This window comes from Lepisosteus platostomus, chromosome 10 (genome assembly GCF_059453375.1).
Source record: "Lepisosteus platostomus isolate fLepPlt1 chromosome 10, fLepPlt1.hap1, whole genome shotgun sequence".
Lineage (NCBI taxonomy): Eukaryota > Metazoa > Chordata > Actinopteri > Semionotiformes > Lepisosteidae > Lepisosteus > Lepisosteus platostomus.
In genome coordinates, this window is record NC_142620.1 from 12644018 (window position 1) to 12663007 (window position 18990).

At 42.3% G+C, this 18990-nt stretch overlaps 1 protein-coding gene across 1 annotated transcript in view; it reads right to left on the minus strand.

Moving 5' to 3' along the window:
• sos2 (son of sevenless homolog 2 (Drosophila)) overlaps positions 1-18990 on the minus strand; it is a 53574-nt gene that overhangs the window by 17964 nt on the left and 16620 nt on the right. Inside the window, exons 2-7 of the mRNA XM_088648262.1 lie at positions 11002-11127; positions 9773-9904; positions 9419-9583; positions 6592-6798; positions 3649-3792; positions 2504-2614 (exon numbers count right to left, since the gene is read on the minus strand). Coding sequence (XP_088504388.1) covers positions 2504-2614; positions 3649-3792; positions 6592-6798; positions 9419-9583; positions 9773-9904; positions 11002-11127 — 885 coding nt within the window. The remainder of the gene's footprint in view (positions 1-2503; positions 2615-3648; positions 3793-6591; positions 6799-9418; positions 9584-9772; positions 9905-11001; positions 11128-18990) is intronic.

The following is an 18990-nucleotide window of genomic DNA, read 5'->3' on the forward strand; positions in this document are numbered from 1 at the left end:
TTGGGGGCATCTTGCAGGTTTTAATGAAAGCGGGACATACTGAGTTTCTCTCCAGTTCTCTTCTCCAGAGAGAAAAAGGGCTTGCGGTACGCTGGCCAGTTCTATTTTTAAAAGGCGATGCAATTTACCCACAATACCAGACGGCGCAAAGTGTAGTGGCTGAGCGGGTCTCAGTGGGGACATTCATCTGACGGCAAGCCGAGAGAAGGGGAGAGAGGAAGAAATAAAATAAGGCAAGGAGGGGACAGGAACACAAGGAGGAAGAAAAAGACAAGGAGAGGTAGAAAGAGGGTGGGACGCCGGAAGCATAAAAACAGATAAAGGTGGGAGGAAGAGTCGGACTTCGAAGTACTACAGAAAGTGTCATCCTAGTGAGGTACATGGAGAGGAACAGCACACCCAGGAAGAGAGCTGGAGAAACAGATGAGCGAGGCAGACATGACTGCAACCTTTTCACAAACCCTCCCTTTGGTTTGCTCTACGGACTGAAAACCACACGGTTCATTTTCACGCAGTTTGGAGGTTCAGTGTTTAATGTCCATACACAGTTGAGGAAATAATGGCCACACGTGTATTTCTATTGATAAGCAGGCAGAAAATGCTGAAGATAAAATGCAGGGCCAAGTGTGCAAAAGCATGTCAACTTAAAAACATCCAAAAGAGTTAGCACTTAAGATGCGTCACCGAATTACAGCAGGTCTGTCAATAACATCCAAAGGTCCGTAGTTTATTAATCATAATATCGACAATTTCTTCAAATGTTACGTGCAACTGTGGGAAATTGTTTTAAAAAAATGAAGTTAATTTAATTCCCAAATAGTTTAAAACAGTACTGCAATGCTATTTTGAAATCTCGGCGTTAGAAGGAATCAACATTGATGAGCGCATTTCAAACCGCAGTAAAAGTCAACTGTACACAGTAACCTGAAATCTCCCCAATTTACGTCACAAAATTGATTAAATTTCCAGGTATGCACAGCACCATGTTCTGAGATTCGGAACGAGGCAACAAAACGTCTGGTGACGTGTTGCGGCTCTATGACTTTGCAAACTAGCAGGCTTGTGAATAAATCTCTTTAAATCCAATAGAAATATTACTTTCTATTTTTGAGAAAGTATTGCCAACAATACTACTTACTTGTTAACTCAGATCACGTTGGAACGTTTCTATGGCGAAAAGTCTGCTGCACAACCTGTACTTATTTGCTTGTACATGACATTACAGTGACTAGTGAGCAGGAAGGGAGGCATCACGACCCAATTCGTGGGAACTCAAAAGCAAGTTTGTGACAACATGGCGACTTACAGTTCACAATTTTGTGCTTAATTTGAAATGGGTAAATTTGTTCTATGAAGTCAATGAATTTAGTTGCCAAGATTTAATAACAGGTCTGAGAAATTAGGACTGCAGTTCCTCTTTAAGGTTACTACTCTCTTTTACTAAATGGTATTTCAACTAAGCTATCCAACCTCTCAACCCAATTTGTTAGCACAAAAATAGGGTGAAGGGAAAAGCTGAAATAAAGATGGTAGACGAGGGAGTATTGTCACTGCTTCTGATGTATGATGACATGTAAAAAGCAACTTTTATTTAATTTGTGTGCAATCAATCTGGCAGTTTGTTTCTGAGCATTTATGCTATGGTGGTAGAGGAAGGAAGAAAATAGCCCTGCACTGAGCTGGAAACGTAACCACAAGAAATTGTGCATGCAATCTGGGCAACAACTGGCATATAGCTACAAAAACAAGAGACACTTGTATAGACTTCTTAAAAACGCATCTTAAAGCATAAGGAATTTCAGGGTCCTAAAAGCTGCCTGATTTTATTCCAGCTTTACAGAATTTGTATGACAGGGTTTCCTGTGAATCAGTACTGGGATCTCCAAGCAGGAGATTAAAAATAAAAACAGTACAGCTGAAGAATGAGCAGTAGTTGAAGGCAGAAAAAGTATATAATATAAAGAATATAATTCTATTTCTTTTTTTTTCTATTTCTATTTCTTTTTATCAGCATTATCTATATACAAACTGGAAAACAAACTAGCAGCAGAACTTTGCAATGAGGAAGCCAGTACAGTCATGTGCTGAATTTAGGACACTGTCTATAATCTGTATTTTCAATGTATTTCTAATTATTTCAGAAGGTATTGTAAGTATAAATGTCTGTCTAAATTCAGGTTTCTGTAAACGAATAAAAGAGTGTGCAAATAAGTCAAGAACAGTGTTATTTGAAATCTCGTGCCGTTGTTTAGAAAGCATTTAAATTAATAGATAACTGTGGTGCACTTAAAATCCTTAAATATGCACCTACAGAGTTCTGCATGCCCTGGCTTGTTCTGAACTTTATTATAAAATGCCAAATGCCTGAAGCAGCTGTGGATCCAACACATCTTCAGCCCATGAAAATCACACAAACACTCCAAGGTGCAGGTATTCTGAATGCAGACGTCCCTTGCTTGTAAAGCCAGAGCACAGAGGGAGGGAGTAAGAGAGCTTCTGGTACCTGGAAGTGAAGGGCCACAGCTGGCCTGGCCATCAGGCTGCTGAAATGCTCGCGAAACTGGCGGGAGAGGATATCCTGAGACAGCGTTTCATAGGGATCAAATGCTTGCTCCTGAAAACAGTTAAATGTGGATTTATAAGCTGTCCTTGCTCGGATTCTCGATCTTGTTAGCCTGTGAACACATTCTTTGATCAAATATGCAATAAACACACAAAAGCAGCACGAAATTCAGATCATTGACAAGTTCGAAAAAATGGCTGCGAAGGCACGGACAGCACAAGACTCTCCACCGCTTCCAGGTTTGACCTGGATAAATAAGTGTAATTGTTCCCAAAGACACACTTACAGACCAGACCCCTGACAAAGCCTGGTCCCGTTCAGTCCTCACAGGTCAAGACTGAGGCAACTGCAGCTGGGAAAACTAGAGATATGCCTTAGAGATTTTAATTCTTGTCACTAATTCTTGGCTGTCTGGAGTCTCCAACATTGTGGACAAGAGCTGATGGTGACAGGGGACACTACTGTAGGAGGTGCAGTCTTTTAGATGAGACATGACTATTTAGTCAAAAAAGATCCTATGGTACTGCTTATGGTGTTAACTCCAGCATCCTGGTGAAATTCCTCTCTGGGTGTGCATAATCTGACGTTAATTCAACTGGTGAAGCTGTTTCTCTACTGTACCATGGAGGTGCAGGTGCCAAACGGCTGCTTAAGTACGTGTCACCTGGACGGGCGGAACTCTTTGGGGCTGGAGGATTTAGGGTAGCTCCTACACATAGAGAACTTGGGGATCCTTCTGTATGAAAAGCACTATGTGTAATTATTAGATTTAAATTATTTTAACAATATTTGCCATTAAATCTGAATCCAAGGCTGCTGGCAACTCACTGTATAAAGAAACACCTCTTGTCACAGGTACCCCTGGATCTACTGTACTTCTACTTGCACTCCCTTTGTTGTTTTTTTGTGTCTGCAGTTAGAAAGAGCCTCCACGAGTGGCACTGAAGCAGTCTTTTCGTGTTCAAGCACAAAAGCTAAAAACAAAAAACTAAAACCCTACAAAATATGGTGCACATTTTTTTGTACTTTCTGAAGTGCGGCACAATTATCAGAGCTTGCCTGTCCTGCAAAGACTCGACACGTACCTCGGCCAGATCTTCGAAGCAGCTGCCCACGAGAGGATGGGGGCTGCTGTCTGTTGTCATCTCCACCGCGTCCTCAATCAGCCCCAGCAGCTTCACCGTCAGCTCGTGGATATCCAGAATATTGCTGAAGATCACGTCAATATCCTGCAGACAACAGTGCTGCTAACATTAGATCACTGCCTATAGGCATGGATTTCCAGATGCATTTTTCACTTGCTTCTTCCTGCTGATGCTACAAGAGATGCCAAAAGCAATCTGCAGCTGACTTACACATTCGATATTTAATTAAAGGCCCTGAATCACAAAGGTACAACTCAAGTGTTTTGTTTTTGCAAAACTTCTGACTGGACTGAAGTGTCATATCCTCTCAGCTGTTCTTGAGGCTGCTGGTGTGAATTAACAACACTCCAAAAAGGGTACAGTATGTCAATACTAAATACTTTACACACCACCAAAACAGATTTTAACCACTGCTGGTCATACCTACAGTACAAACATACGGGTTTACAAACTCAAACACCTTTATCATTCCTTTCTTGTCATATTCACTGATCTTTTAGTTCTTTTAATCCACTCTATGTTCCTTCTCTTTCTTAATCAAATGAAAAATATTCCGTATTTCACAGTCTACACAAAACCTCAATTCACTGTTAAAGGGAACTTGGCTCCAAAGAAGACAAAAGACCAAAACATTTAATCAATATCCAAAATATGGGTAACTTTTTCCTAAAAATAGAATTCTATTTATTTTTATCAGCATTATCTATATACAAACTGGAAAACAAACTAGCAGCAGAATACCTTACTCAACAGTAAATACTATTGATATAAAAATCCCTAAAAAGTTTAAATATTTATTGAAAAGTAACACATCTTTAGAGGATTAACCTAAGGGAATCTTAGATTTTCTGTGTTCTAAAGCACTGTGATGACATGTTACAAACGATGATAAAAAGGCTGGCTCCTAATCACTTCAATATCCATACTGTAGCACTCCCATGGATGGTCTTAATGGATGCTGTGTATCACTGCAGATTCTTAAAAACCTCATTATGCTTTTGATAGATTCTCTTTCCAGCTACCACCTGACACAGTACCCCTCTCATTTAAAATGCATAAAGGCCTTTTGCATCTACTGTATCCCTTCTTATTTATTCATGTTCACTGTTGCTCTCTCCAGCTCGTCACGTTACACTTCGATACACACAACAGATGCTACAGCTGCTCCGTTTCAGTTATTCTTAAGGGAAGCGTTTGAGGTCATTATTCTGTTTTCCAGATAGAATTTCAGACTGTACTGGCAATTCCTTCATAACCAGCTCAAAACCATACTCCTCAGACACAGGGGAGAAAAAAAGCATGGGATTAGAAGACAAATTAAGGGATCAGTGATTGATTTCGTTAAGGGATCACAACTGCACTTTCAGAGTTTTCTTCTGTATATTTAGATATGTTTCCCTCGGTTTTTCTGGATCGTAAGATGACAGAAAGAGGAAAGGTTGCATTGAAGGCCTAAAAGACTTATATGGTAAGAGTTAACATGTCCAGCTAAACAAAGAGTTTATGTGCGACTGTAGTTGTGAAGTCTGACAATGTTCCTACAATTACACAGTAGTAACTCCAAACAAACTGAAGATATGGGGATAATCTCCTTAAAGTAAATGTCGGAAATAAACAAAGACGTCTTTTACATTTGAAATATGACTGGATGTTTTGGACACTTTTAGTTTCATTTGAATAAACTTTGGAATAAAAAATAAATTACAGAAATAAAGTCATAGGGAAATTCCCAACAAATATGAAGACAAACGTGTGTATCTGTGTGTGTGGAAGAAACCGGACTCTTTGAGTCCGGATACTTCCAGAGCAGCAAGATTAATAATTAATAACAATAATAATTGCTTACACTTATATAGTGCTTTTCTGGACACTCCACTCAGAGCGCTTTATAGGTAATGGGGACTCCCCTCCACCACCACCAATGTGCAGCATCCACCTGGATGATGCGACGACAGCCATAGTGCGCCAGAACGCTCACCACACATCAGCTCTCAGTGGGGAGGAGAACAGTGTAATGAAGCCAATTCATTGAGGGGGATTATTAGGAGGCCATGATTGGTAAGGGCCAATGGGAACTTTGGCCAGGACGCCGGCGTTACACCCCTACTCTTTTCAAGAAACGCCCTAGGATTTTTAATGACCACAGAGAGTCAGGACCTCGGTTTTACGTCTCATCTGAAGGACGGCGCCTGTTTACAGTATAGTGTCCCCGTCACTATACTGGGGCTTTAGGACCCACATGGACCGCAGGGTGAGCGCCCCCTGCTGGCCCCACTAACACCTCTTCCAGCAGCAACCTTAGTTTTTCCCAGGAGGTCTCCCATCCAGGTAGTGACCAGGCTCACACCTGCTTAGCTTCAGTGGGTTGCCAGTTGTGAGTTGCAGGGTGATATGGCTGCTGGCAATTAAAATCTAAACGAGCCCACATGCACAATGGAGCTGCATCTTCTTATTACCCCACACCTGGAGTTAATATTATGCTACATTCAGGAGTCACAGCTGTGAGTCAACAGTGAACACTCAAAGCAGGTGGCTGCTTCAGCAAATATCTAAGAAAGACAATTTCAAGATTTCTAGAGGTTGGCTGAAGGACTGCTTTGTGAAGGTGCAGCATAGTGAGGGCAGGAGCGTTTTTTAAAGTGTGAATCAGACCGCAGAGATAAGCCAAAGAATATGGCTTCATTCAGACCCATACGACGCTCAATTAATTCACTGGACCTTTCAGGAGCAAATTAACTTTCTGCATGGCTCATTCACAGAGTTTAAAAAAAAGAACCGCACTGCCGGTTTTCCACTACGTAATCTAGCTATTGACCGAGCAGGACCGGCGCGCGGACGGAGAGGGGGTAGGAAGAGGGAGGAGGAGGTCCAGTGAGTACTCACGTGTGGCGTGAAGAGCTTGGGGTTGGACAGGAAGGCCTGACGGAACACTTTGACAATGAGGTCGAGCTCCCGCAGGTACTGTCGCTCCTCTGCGATCTCTAGCCGCACCAGGTCGTCATAGGTCAGCTCTCCTGTGGACAAAGGCTCGTCGCCACACAGAGAAACCAGCCCGATGTCCTCGTCCTGATCGAACATATCCATCAGCACCTGGAAGAGGCATCCACACAAGCGCTCATTGAAGCAATTCGCACATCCCCAGCTACGACATGAACAGGAAGAAGTCTGGAAGCATTAAGGATGATGTTTTTAAGAGTATGATCTACATCATGGCATGATCAATACCACTACCAAAAATAACAACACGTAACTGAAAACATCTGAATCTGAAAATCTGAACGTTTTTTTATTCTGGGTTTGGCTCTCAACTCTGCTGCTTTAGAGTTTCTGTTTCTAATAGGCATTCAGTAAATGGAGATTTATTTAGTTTACATCCTGCTTAGTCCAATGGTCTCCCCCAAACTGCTGCCTCTTTGTTGCAAGTGGGCACAGTGATGCACTTCAGCAAATAACATGTGCTGCTATTATCTAACACAGTGGTTCTCAAACTTTTTAGACCAAGTACCACCCCTAATCCAACCAAAGCATCCAAGTACCACCTACAAGTCATCATCTCATAGGAACCCCAGAAATTCTCAATGACCAACATGAGCGTGCGTGCACACACACTCACACATACATATAATAAATATTATAATAATAAACGTTATTTGATATAGCGCCTTTAAAGGTGGCTACTCAAAGTGTTTTACAGAAAAAAAAACATTAACAACAACTAATAAAAAAGCACCATTTCAGTGAGAGGGGTGAGCCTGTTTAGTTGAGCAAAGCAGATGTTAATTAATTTTTCGAGCCTTGATACAATTCACAACAGTCTTAACAGATTTTAAATCGTCAGGCATTTTCTTGACGGCAAAGGTCTCGCGGTGGATGTTGTAATGCGTACATTAATTTCTGGAGCAACCTCTCTAATTCGTGCAACTACACCATTATGTGGGCTTGTCATTGCTCTAGCACCGTCTGTACAAACTCAAGACGCATTTTATCCAGTCGAGGCCATTCTCTTCGATAAATTCATTCAGAAGCTGAAATATGTGCTCTCCTGTAGTTCCTGTTGGTAGCGGTTTACAGACCAGAAAGTCTTCATGGGACATGCCCTCAAACTTGTATCTAACGTAAACGAGCAAATTGGCCAAATCGACTACAGACTCAGTGTACTTTTGATATAATCCTTCATTTCAATAATTCTATGAATGACTGTGTCTTTCGGGGAGGGGGGCAGCAGGTCGAGCTGTTTAGCAGCTTTTTCTCTACACATAATACGTGTCAGCTCTTTTGCCAATGGTAAATAAGGTTCTTCAGAAATAGTGTACTGTAGCTTACCTGCTTTAGCAATCCGTAAGCTTGCATTTTTCAGCGTTTCAGTTTTTATTTCCGTATTTATTTAAAGTTTTTATTTCATGCGCATGGGAGCGAAACACAGAGATGCTCGGTGTATTTTTCTCAAATTAGAACAGTTCTTAAATATTTTTCTGTTATCATGCTTTCGTGTGCTCACAAGATTACCTGCGTTCGTAGCACGTATTTCGATGCATTCCTGTGTTTACAACGTTGGCATTGTTCCAAAATCACGCACATTCTCCTTTCTCCCTATTTGCTGGAGATACAGTAGCTTTTTTAAAATACCAATTGGTCACTTGCATCCGTAGCACGCATTCCTATAGAGTGGTATAGATTTACAGAGTATCTCTTGTGTCCACTGAAGTATTAGCGCGCACTGTATCGTAGTGCGTAGGCTGCATATTCGACACGTATTAAAATACAAAATATGAAAACCCGTCCCGATTTTTCAGCGCACACGACCCAGTTCCAGGGTCATTTGGCGTACCACCTGGCGGCACTCCACGTACCACTGCCGGTACGCGTACCACAGTTTGAGAACCACTGATCTAACACAAGTCCGCTGAATAAATTAATAAACAAAGGACCCCAGTAAGGAACACTACTGAACTGACACTCCTGATCCCAGAAGTTAATTAGCAACAATGTGAAGAGCACAGCACACAAGATAAATGGTCAGTACTGAACGGGCTTATTGCCCATTCAGAACGCCGCAGGAGTGCATTACATGGTGCATTGTGTGGTTTTGAAGATGTTGCTCATATTTTATTGCAACATGTTTTAATTAGAAATGTACAGTACAGGGGCTGGGAGAGGAGAAAATAAGATTAATGATTTTTCTTCATTGTTGTTTTGTGTTAACTGGCCTGTCTTTGTTTTGTTCAAAATTCTTGGCACCTTCTACCTGGAGCAGCTACATTTCATTTAGAAATCACTCAAAACAGTTCTTTAGTAATGTAAAGACTAGTCTGGATCAACAGGATTTGCATGTAAAGTAAATGGGTCACGGGTTACATTTCATGTTAGTTACCATCCACTGACCTTCAAATCGGTCATTGCCATCACTCCCAGGCTTCAACAGGAAATACCCCACCCTCTCCACAGGTATGCCCAACCCTTGGGCACTGAGTAACGGCATGTCGACGTCTCCAGCTTTTATTTTTATGTACAAATGTTTTTCCCCATTAGTATTATTATTTTTGGAGTTTTTTTCTATTCACTATATTCACAGTATGTAGTTCACTCACTTACTAAAGTAAGAAATCATCAATAAAATAGCAATAATTCCCCATCACAGAACTAGAAAGGATGTAAAATGCAATGTCCTATGAACATATTTTTGTATTTCCTTTCCATGGCAAATCCCTACCTTATCCGCACACATGGACACCCTGATATCCTGCTGGCTGATCTCGTAGTGCCGAATGTTGCCCACGTAGTTCCCTGACAACTTCAGGATGTCAGCTGATATATACTCCAGCACAGCCACAATGTATAGGGACACATGATAGTCGATCTTGTAACCAAGGACCTCCTGGAAAACATGCCAACCCACACATGAAAAGACAGCTGGCCTATCACAAAGTGTCAAAGGGTACTAAATCATCAACAGTACATATTGGAGCTTGAAGCGAATCACAGCAAACCCCAGACCCAGGTCTGCTTCACAAGGAGGCACTGACCAGTGGCTGCACCACAGACCCACGCTGCCCTGGGGACATACCTTCAGCAGGGGGTGGATTTTGTCAACGGGCAGCAGCAAGGGGTTCCTCCTCTTGCGTTTCTCAATGGCCGACTGGGCATCAGCGATGGCCCACTTGTCAATGGGGTGGGGGAACGTCTTCTGAACACGCTCCTGAAGGGAACACAGAACGCGGATACAAAACCTTCCTTCCATTCCAACTTATAAACCCGGAAGAATGGGTGTGCCGTCACAGGCATTTAAACAGTGCAGCTGAGAAGGCAAAGGTCAGAACAGACCTGGCTCTCCCAAGAGGCTATTAATGGAAGCCAATACTGGGAAGTCAGTACTTGGCTAACTGACTTAATTACAACAGAGACATTGCCAACAGACTGCTTTACCAAATTAAAAAAAACAAGGAAAAAAAGTGCAGGTATGAAACTAAATGTGGGGATGTGAGGGAAAAAGCTCTAATTTCAGACATGAGTGTGACTGCTCAATTGACAATTAAAAAATAATAATAATGCAAACTGTAACAATTAAGCAAGAAAACCAAGATCATAGCAATTTAAAAACAGTCAAAGATTATTTCACATCTTTTTTTCACAAGATTATTTCACATTCATATCTCTGCAATTACTGTATAAAAATAAAGGTACTCGAGTCATTTAGGTTTTATAAGCCTCTTAAAAGACATGCACATGCACTGGAAAATTGTGAAATTAACTAAATAAAATAGAGTATGAAGTTTATGTTTATATTTTTTCTGTACACAAAATATAATAACATGTTCACCTTTTAAAGCTAATTATTTTAAAAGAACTTTGACATTTAATGGTTGACTCAGTTTGACTACCAGTAACAGAGCTTCCCCATTTAATGTGATACCTTCCAACTAATTAGCTGCGTGTGTAGATTAACAAATTAAAGAGGCCTTGAATTGCTCAATTTATAGTGAAACTGATGGAACCTTTTAGCCTCTGAGGAAAAAAAAGGAGGGTAGGTTTCAAAGTAGCAAAGTGTTAAGTTGGATTCAGTATTCACAATGTGGATAGTTAGGTTAAAATAAACAAAAAGCTGGTGCTTTATTGTAATTGTCTGGTGAACAAAATGAAACACCAACTAGTACCAGGCCTGAAAAGCATGAAAATAACCAGGCAACCGGAATTCCGGTGCAGTAATGTCTACACCGCAGGCAAGCGGCAGGAACTCTGGCCAAGCCAGCTGAGGGCACATGCTCCCTGCTCTTCTGAAGCTGCCAGTCAAGGTACCTCCACATCTTGGACAGTGCGAGGCTGGGCTACACACAGCATGTTCAGCAGCTGCAGAATGAGCTCCTCGATGTATTGAAGCGCGTCCTCTTTGGCCGACAGATTAGGATGAACCTGGAGCTGCACCTAGCAGAGGAGAATGACATACAGTACATGTCAGGGCGTGCCGTCTTCACAGCCTGAAAACGAAACATTTCTCTCTTTGCCGTCAGAAGGTTTTGGGAGCCGCTGAGGGAAACGGAGATTGCGAGTAACAGCTAATCTCTTATAAGTCATGGGAACAGATACAAACAAGAGAAGACCAATCAACTCATCTAGCCTGTTTGATCACTAGTAGCTGATTGAGCTGAGGATCTTTCAGCCATTTTTTTGTGTCAGCTTTACAGTACAGAAAGAATAAAGTAAAGGACAGCAAGATCTACACCTGCTCTAAACTGTGAAAATGGCCTTTTCAGAGCAAGGTGTTAAATGCATAAGTGTCGTGTGTTTCTTCAGCAAGATTCGCAACGAGCTTTGACCCCGAGTGATTGAAGAAAAGTCAGGTTTGATTACAAAACAAATTATTTCACAGTTGAAAGAAAAAACACCATCCCCCCTACTTCAGCTCTTTGTCATAGCCTTTTTTTAAAGCATGACGCTTTGCCAAGGGGTTATTTTCATGCGTTTCTATTTTGTCATCGCTGGCGCTCTCATTCGATTCCCTTGCATTACGCACCGCGTAAAAATAGAAGTCTGATTTTTCAGCAGAAAGTGAAAGGAGATGGCTCTAATTAGTCTGTCTCCTTGGCTGGAATGCAGTCTGGCGAGATGCTATTGTGGGGCTGGTCCTGCACGAGCTACAGAAAGGACTGCAGACGGCAGCCCGGGGAACAATGCCCGACGGTTTGCGTGGCTGCGCTGGAGTAACCCCGGCTGCAGAGCGAGGCCCGTCCCTGCTGCTGCTGCTGAAAACACATCGCCTCCGTGCTGCGGAATGTGTGAAGAGCGTCGAAGGTCAGCTGGACTACGCATGAAAGCCTTTGCTGCCTTGAGGCTTGATGCCTCACTCTCCTGTGGCCACCCGACAGACCTGAGCGACTCCACGTGTCAGGAAACTAGGGGCCTAAGGGTGCAGAACTCGGGTTACGGAGCTCAGCCTTATTTCCGCAGGGCAGTCCAGTCCATTGTGAGAGCCAGACTCTTCTCTTATAACTCTTAACTCTCTCTCTCTCGAATAAAAAGAAGAAGAAGAAGAAGAAGAAGAAGAGGAAATTAGTGCATTTAAAGAAGGCACCACAGCAGAAATGTTCCATTTCTTTTCTTTACCTTTCAGCATGGAATGAACCCTTACCTGTTCCATATTGCATTACTGCAGATGAATTATTTCTTTGGCATGTTGCTAATCTCTTACTTAGGCCTGAATAATTGAATGTGGAATGTTACTACCCTCTGCAGCTGAAATGTGAAGAAAATGTTTTAAAAGAAAATTGTTGTATCACCATGTAAAGCAAAACTAAAGACTAGTGGCCCATCACCCCTCCCTGTATTAGCCAAAGTGGGACTGTCATACTTCGCAGAGAAGTCACATTTCAGGCAACAAGCAGCTTTTCAAACCGCTCTGTGTTCCAGAGAAGAAAAGAACAAAATGCTGCATAGCATAACAGTACAGAAGATATTATAGGGGTTCTTTTTTAGATGCAATACTTTGAGTCTAATTATTTACTCTTGTTTTAAGTCAGTCCTTGCTGCCTGAGCTCTCAACTACACCCAGAGAGAAAAGAACTGAAGCAGGACCCAGAACGGCACCAGATAACCCGGTTGTCTTCATTTCCATTAACACCAACGGCTCCTCTGTGGAGAGATTCCAACTGCCCAGTGCTGCACCACTGAGTACATTTTAATTCCCTCTGTTAGTTTTAGTTTTTAACTTTATTATGCGCTCATCTGCAATGAATAGGGTGTAAAACCCACGTTGACATTACTGACCGATATGGCAAAGGACCTGACATTCCTGTGAAGTCAGCCTTTTAACCTACAGTCCATCACCCAGGAAGCACTGGCCAGGTGACTGCAGGGACATGGAAACAAATTCTTCTAATAAACAACGGCACATCCCTGGACAGCGAACAAGACTGAGTGCCATAATGTGGTGCACTCAAGTGGGAATTTCTTCATCTTAACAGGCTGAAACTGCAGGTTTAAAACCAAGGCAGTCCTTTAAAATGAATTAAAAAATAACAATTCTCAGGTTATGAGATTTCACTTAAACGATCACATGAGAATGATAGGGGGCTATAGCGATGATTCTGGCTACTGTTCCTTTGTATTCTTATTACGCACAGCTTGAAGAGCTCTAACCACACACATGCACAGAACCCATTGCGAGTCTAGCAAAATAAAGACCTCAGTGCACATCTATGATGTGTGACAAGTACAGTTATACATTGAGGAGGAGATCCATTGTTCAGCTCTAAAGAGGAACTCTCTCTGCTCATATGTGCCAAGGACATCTAGTCACGTCAATTCAAAGAACATGCTGTGGCTTTTTAGTTCACTCATGAGTATGCGTACATTCAGCTGCGTACTGACTCGGTAACTCCGTTCCATTTGATAACGTGTACAGATCCTGAACCAAATGGCAAAAAGCAAGACTGAAAAGAAGGCAGGGGGCAAAGCTGAATGCGGTTCGTTACAAACACACAGTTATCAAGCAAATAAAAACAACTGAACTGAAACAGTTTTTATAAACTCTTATCTAAAAAGGACTGCTGAAACAATCTGACAGCAAGAGAGAAAAAGCCGCGCTCCATCTCCTTGCCGTTATTTAAATCCCCAAGACTTTCTCCTGCTCCAGTCATGGTAAAAGCAACCCGTCAGGGATCAATAGGTATAGTACTGCAAAATCACAGTTCACATATGATCACCAGTCTCCTGGATACTATTAATATTTCTTTTTCCCTTCTAAACATTCTACTCTATTATCTTAATGCAAAACTCTATCTGCTAGTGGAAGCTTATCACATTAAAAGGACAGATCCATTCTTAATTTGCTATTAGCTTTCATCAGGATACAGCGTGGAAAGATGGACTGGGTGGGGGTGGGGTGAGGGGGGAGTCAACAGGGGCTGCAGGCTTCAGCTCGCCATTAGGAAGGAGAGAGGGAGGATGGAGAGGGGGCCCAACCAGCCGGAGGACAAGGGTCAAAGCAGGGCTGCCACTCCCACCTCCCCCACTGGGTGTCTACAGTTACTGTACATTAAGAAATGAGAGCCATCACAGAGGGGACTACCCACAGTCCCAGCATTTCCCACAGGAGACGCAACAGCTTGCCATTATCGACGTTTTATACCGACAATGAAGGACTGGGGGTTTCGTTCACTGTGAAGTACAGATCATTGAAACACTATCTCCCCATCTACAAATGCGCTACTAAAATGAAAGCCTGCAAGCATGTATATGATGCTATTACACATATATACAAAACAAAAAATATCTAATCGGGAAATAAAGTGAGTTAACTGAGTGCAGTTTACACTTAATGCCTGCAAGTGTAACTGAATGGTAGAATAAACATTTGGCTGAAAGACAAAAGAGCCCATTCACCACACATCTGCATGAGGAATGGACTGAATTCCTCCTAAATTGCTTATCTATACTTTAGTAACCTAAGATTTCTGTTAGGAAATGTAGTATGCTTGTTCAAGACACACCAAGTGTGCGATCGCTGTCCTGCCACGCAGATTTAGTCATATGTTTAACCCATGCAGGGGGAAGTAAGTTAGATTCAACAAAGGCTGTAACCAAAATACAATTTTGTGCCTCTTTGCAGAGAAAAAGGTCAGATGTGTAAGATCAGAGCTAGCGAAAGGCAAGGTAAAGGGATAATTTGTAAACACACTAATGGAAGGTTTATATCAGTAGCACAGAACCTGAAATATTTTTTTCTCCTGTCAATGAAGAGGATTTCGGTGGCTTCGTTTCTGCCCGTTCGAGGCAATTTGATGAGAAGGTCATTTTGGAAGAAGGTAGTATTAGGAGGCAGAAGTGGGTAATATTGCAGTATAAAAGGCTGAAAGCGATCACGTGGGAGCCTGCACGCCTGGTTGGACAGGGCGGAGCTCAGTGTGGCAAGCCCATTACAGCTCAGTAAATTCCAGGAGTGCTGAGGAGAAACCAATGGCTCAGGTTTCGGGTAATGTGGCCATATGGGGGACCTCCCTCCCCTAGCAAGGCTGTGTTTCACAGCATTGCATCAGTGAGCCATTAGGACCAAGCAGCCAAGGGAATTCTTACTAAGAGGCACTCATAACCTAGACACATTCTTGCTGAAATCATTAAAGGCAAACAGAAAAGGCCAAGACACCAAGCTCTTTTCAAATGCATGGCATGTACAGTATTTCTTCTGCTTTACTTCTTCAGGGAGTTCATCATTGTCCTAATTGGTCTCTTAAAAACAAACCAGACCAGCGCAGTTTGGGCCTCTGTCTCGCAGTCTAACTCGACCCCACTGCAGGACCAGAAGGAACCCCAGCTACGAGAGTCAACCCCAGGATAAAAGAGCTCATTACCAGGCAAACCGTCTCTTTTCCCCTCCACCAAGGGAACACGCGGGTCAGGTGTGGAGGAAGTGGGAAAGAGGAAAGTCGCCTGTGTAGTGCTTGATTGTGATGAGTAAAAGCACATCCTGTACCATTAACCAAAAGAACACACCAAGAAAAGGCTGCTATGAAACAGTGCAACTCCCAGAATGAAAAGGCCATGAGAGGAAAAGCCTGCAAGCATGTCTGCCCTGCCTTCATTTTGCCCAATAATTCAGTAAACCCTTCTATTACCTGAGCCAAACACAGAACAGAGAGGTGCCTTGGTATCCCTCAAATCTAAGAACACTACCGTATAACCCTAATGGAACACTTATAATAATCAACCTTGCCTTGTTACTATTGCTAGTAATGTTAATTCGACAGCTGTTTTTGACACCATGCCTTGGTTAATCCCATGCTGACTGGCTACATACTGTAAGGTGTAAGGTTTGCTGGTTTGCTTGGATTTAGACTAGGTAGGCCATTGCAAAGTCAAAGAGTGAGGGTGTTACCCCAGTGTCTTTTACCAATCAAGGCCTCCTAACAATCCCCATCTATGAATTTGCTTCACCCCTCTGTCCCTTCTTCCCCCTCCCCACCGATAGCTGGTGGGTGCTGGGCGTACTCAAATCATCCAGGGGGCCACACCTTGGTGGGAGCAGCTCAATGGGGTGTTTCTTCCATAAGGCATAACTGGAGGGCTAGTAAACGAAGCCCTCACGGGGGTTTTACAGCAAACAAAAAAAAGTCATGAAACTGGTCATGTTCGTCAAAGAAAGATCCATCTGAAATGACTACCGTTTTCCCAAAAGAAGTGAACAACCCGCAGGCAGTCAGCGTATCTGCTAGATGTCCATTATGTACAGGAATGCCGGCCTTCTCGGGGAAGGTGCTGTGGCAGACAATACTGTGATTTATTTGTGAGAGACATCAGCTCCACCTGCTGAACCAGTGCCCAGTGGGCCACCATCTTTATGATTTCAGTCACTTGTCACCTCAGTGCAAGCCTGAGTCCTCGTCACAAAACTGCTGTTCTCGTCAAATAACTTTCACATTCATTTCGATGGGCAATGCACAGGGCATCCAATGCAGATTTTGTCTAGCTCACAGAAGGTGATGTTATATGTTATTTGTTCATAATGCCCTCACTTTCCAGTCCTCGATTAAGGCAAACAAATGACCCGTGAATATAAAATGCTTTAAATGGCTCGCAAATTTTACAATTAAAGCTCTTAGGAAATACAGTGATTCCTAATCATGTTAAGTAGCTTGTAAAGGAAAAACAGGAAAATGTAATAATTTTACATTTAACACAAGTACCTCCAGTTTATCAATTGGTCTTGTTACCCACAGAACACATTAAGATGAAATCCAATCTATTGGCTATTTCAACACTTAGTGAAGTCAGCTGTAACAGCACACTATAAGAATGTACAGTTATTATTAACAGCAGTAAATCAAAGTGCCTCAGTGTTGCTATGGCACACAATATGCCAAGCGCTACAGATCAAAAATAGAATGCAGTCCAGACATCTCCACACAGCCGTTCGGCACTTAGTGCTGTGAAATGTCGTGATGGATATTTAAAATGTGCTCGCATTCCATGAAAATCAGGTAGAGCAGTTGCTATACAAACGTCCACCACAAGCTGGGCTAATAGATTTAATTTCAACGGAAATCATAATGCTGACCACTAGCAAGCTAGCAAGGCTGCTGAGAATTACAAAAAGTTGAAACACATGACAAAAAACGTGCAGTCAAGACCGCTTGTTTATATATATGCGACTACAGAAGGCTCCTTCTTTGTACTTCTAACTTATTACTTCTTCTTCATGCGAGAATAATATCAGTGCCTCCCCGGGTGGCTCCTGTGGGAAACGTGCTTGCCTGACCTCAGGACGAGCTCTATGACCTGGATGCCGTGGGCTCGAACCCAGGTCCTTGACCTACACTGCAACGCCTGGGCCCGTGCAGGCGTGTTGGTGTCGCTGATGGATGCGCATGCAGGTGGATGCTGCACATTGGTGGAGGGGAGTCCCCATTACCTGTAAAGCGCTTTGCGTGGAGTGTCTAGAAAAGCGCTATATTAGTGTAAGCAATTATTATTATTATTATTATTATTATTATTATTATCTCCTCCAATCAGTGCTGATCCTCTGGTACAGGGGTGTGGTGCTGGTCATGTGAGTCCAAGGTGGGTGGGCAGAAGGAGCCTCTCTGTACTTCCTCATTCTCCTGTGTGCGCTCACGATGTTCGCATCTGGGAGATGTGAATCATACACAATAGGCAATTCTGATCTTTCAGCACGTACAGTATAATGTCTGCTTGTAGTGTGCCCAGGAATTCCTGCCATAGCATTCGACTTCTGTTAGCAAGAGGGAGGAGGCCCTAACACACTGGAGACAGCAGAAGCACACTGTTTAAGTAATCATTTTTTCACACATTACTTGTGTTAACACCGCCCCGGGTTATTAGTCGTACAGAAGCAGATTGTAATTATGGCATCTTGACAAAGTAAAAGGCAGGTTTAGTATATAATGAGATTTTAACTCGTCCTATGCTGGGACAGTTTTCTCTAACTGCTACTCTCCTGGCCTGGAAGGAGATCTGAATACAGGAATGTGTGATAAACAACAGTACATAGAAGACAGGACAAAACAGGAACACTGGCATCTTATTGTGAGGGACAAGAGAGGCCATGGTAATTTCAGGACAGAGTTCCACTTTACCACAATTAGGACCTAGAAACCTTCAGATAGTACTGATGTTAAATGATGTAAAGCAATGGACCTAGTAATAAGACATTGATACAAGACTGTAGGGGTTTACATTGAATATCACATGCTCAAATTGAGATACATAATTGTTCAAAGACATGACAATACATAGCACAAATGCATTCCAAAAAACTAAATTAAATTTGGAAAATATGAATCCACTTGTCTTGGTCATGTTTACCATCTTTGGAAAACCAGATCCTTTGTTATGGAAGAACGCATATTTAAACTGTTTCCTTCCAAAATGTGTCCATTGAATTTAACTAGACATACTGTAACTGCCAGGTTTATTGAAAAAGCACTTCTTTGTGGTTAAGCTTCAAGCCAGCTAGATTACACTGTGATAACTGATTGTCTGGATTTAACAGGTGTGGCAGGTTGGGAGAAACAGCTTCTTAATTTAATTTATGACTCTTCCTTCTGAATGTATTTGTAATAGTTTCCTAATTATGCTGAGGTGATTTTCACCCAGTGTCAAGTTGCTAGTAGCCAGGAATCTAAAGGCCATCCACAACTTCACAGTCTTCATTTAACCACACTAAAGAAAAACCTTGTAAAGTATTAAATAAGCTTTACAAGTCCACTGTATCTGGAATTCTATATCCTATAAACCAGTTCAGGAGCTCAGACACCCAAAAATATAAAGGGACCA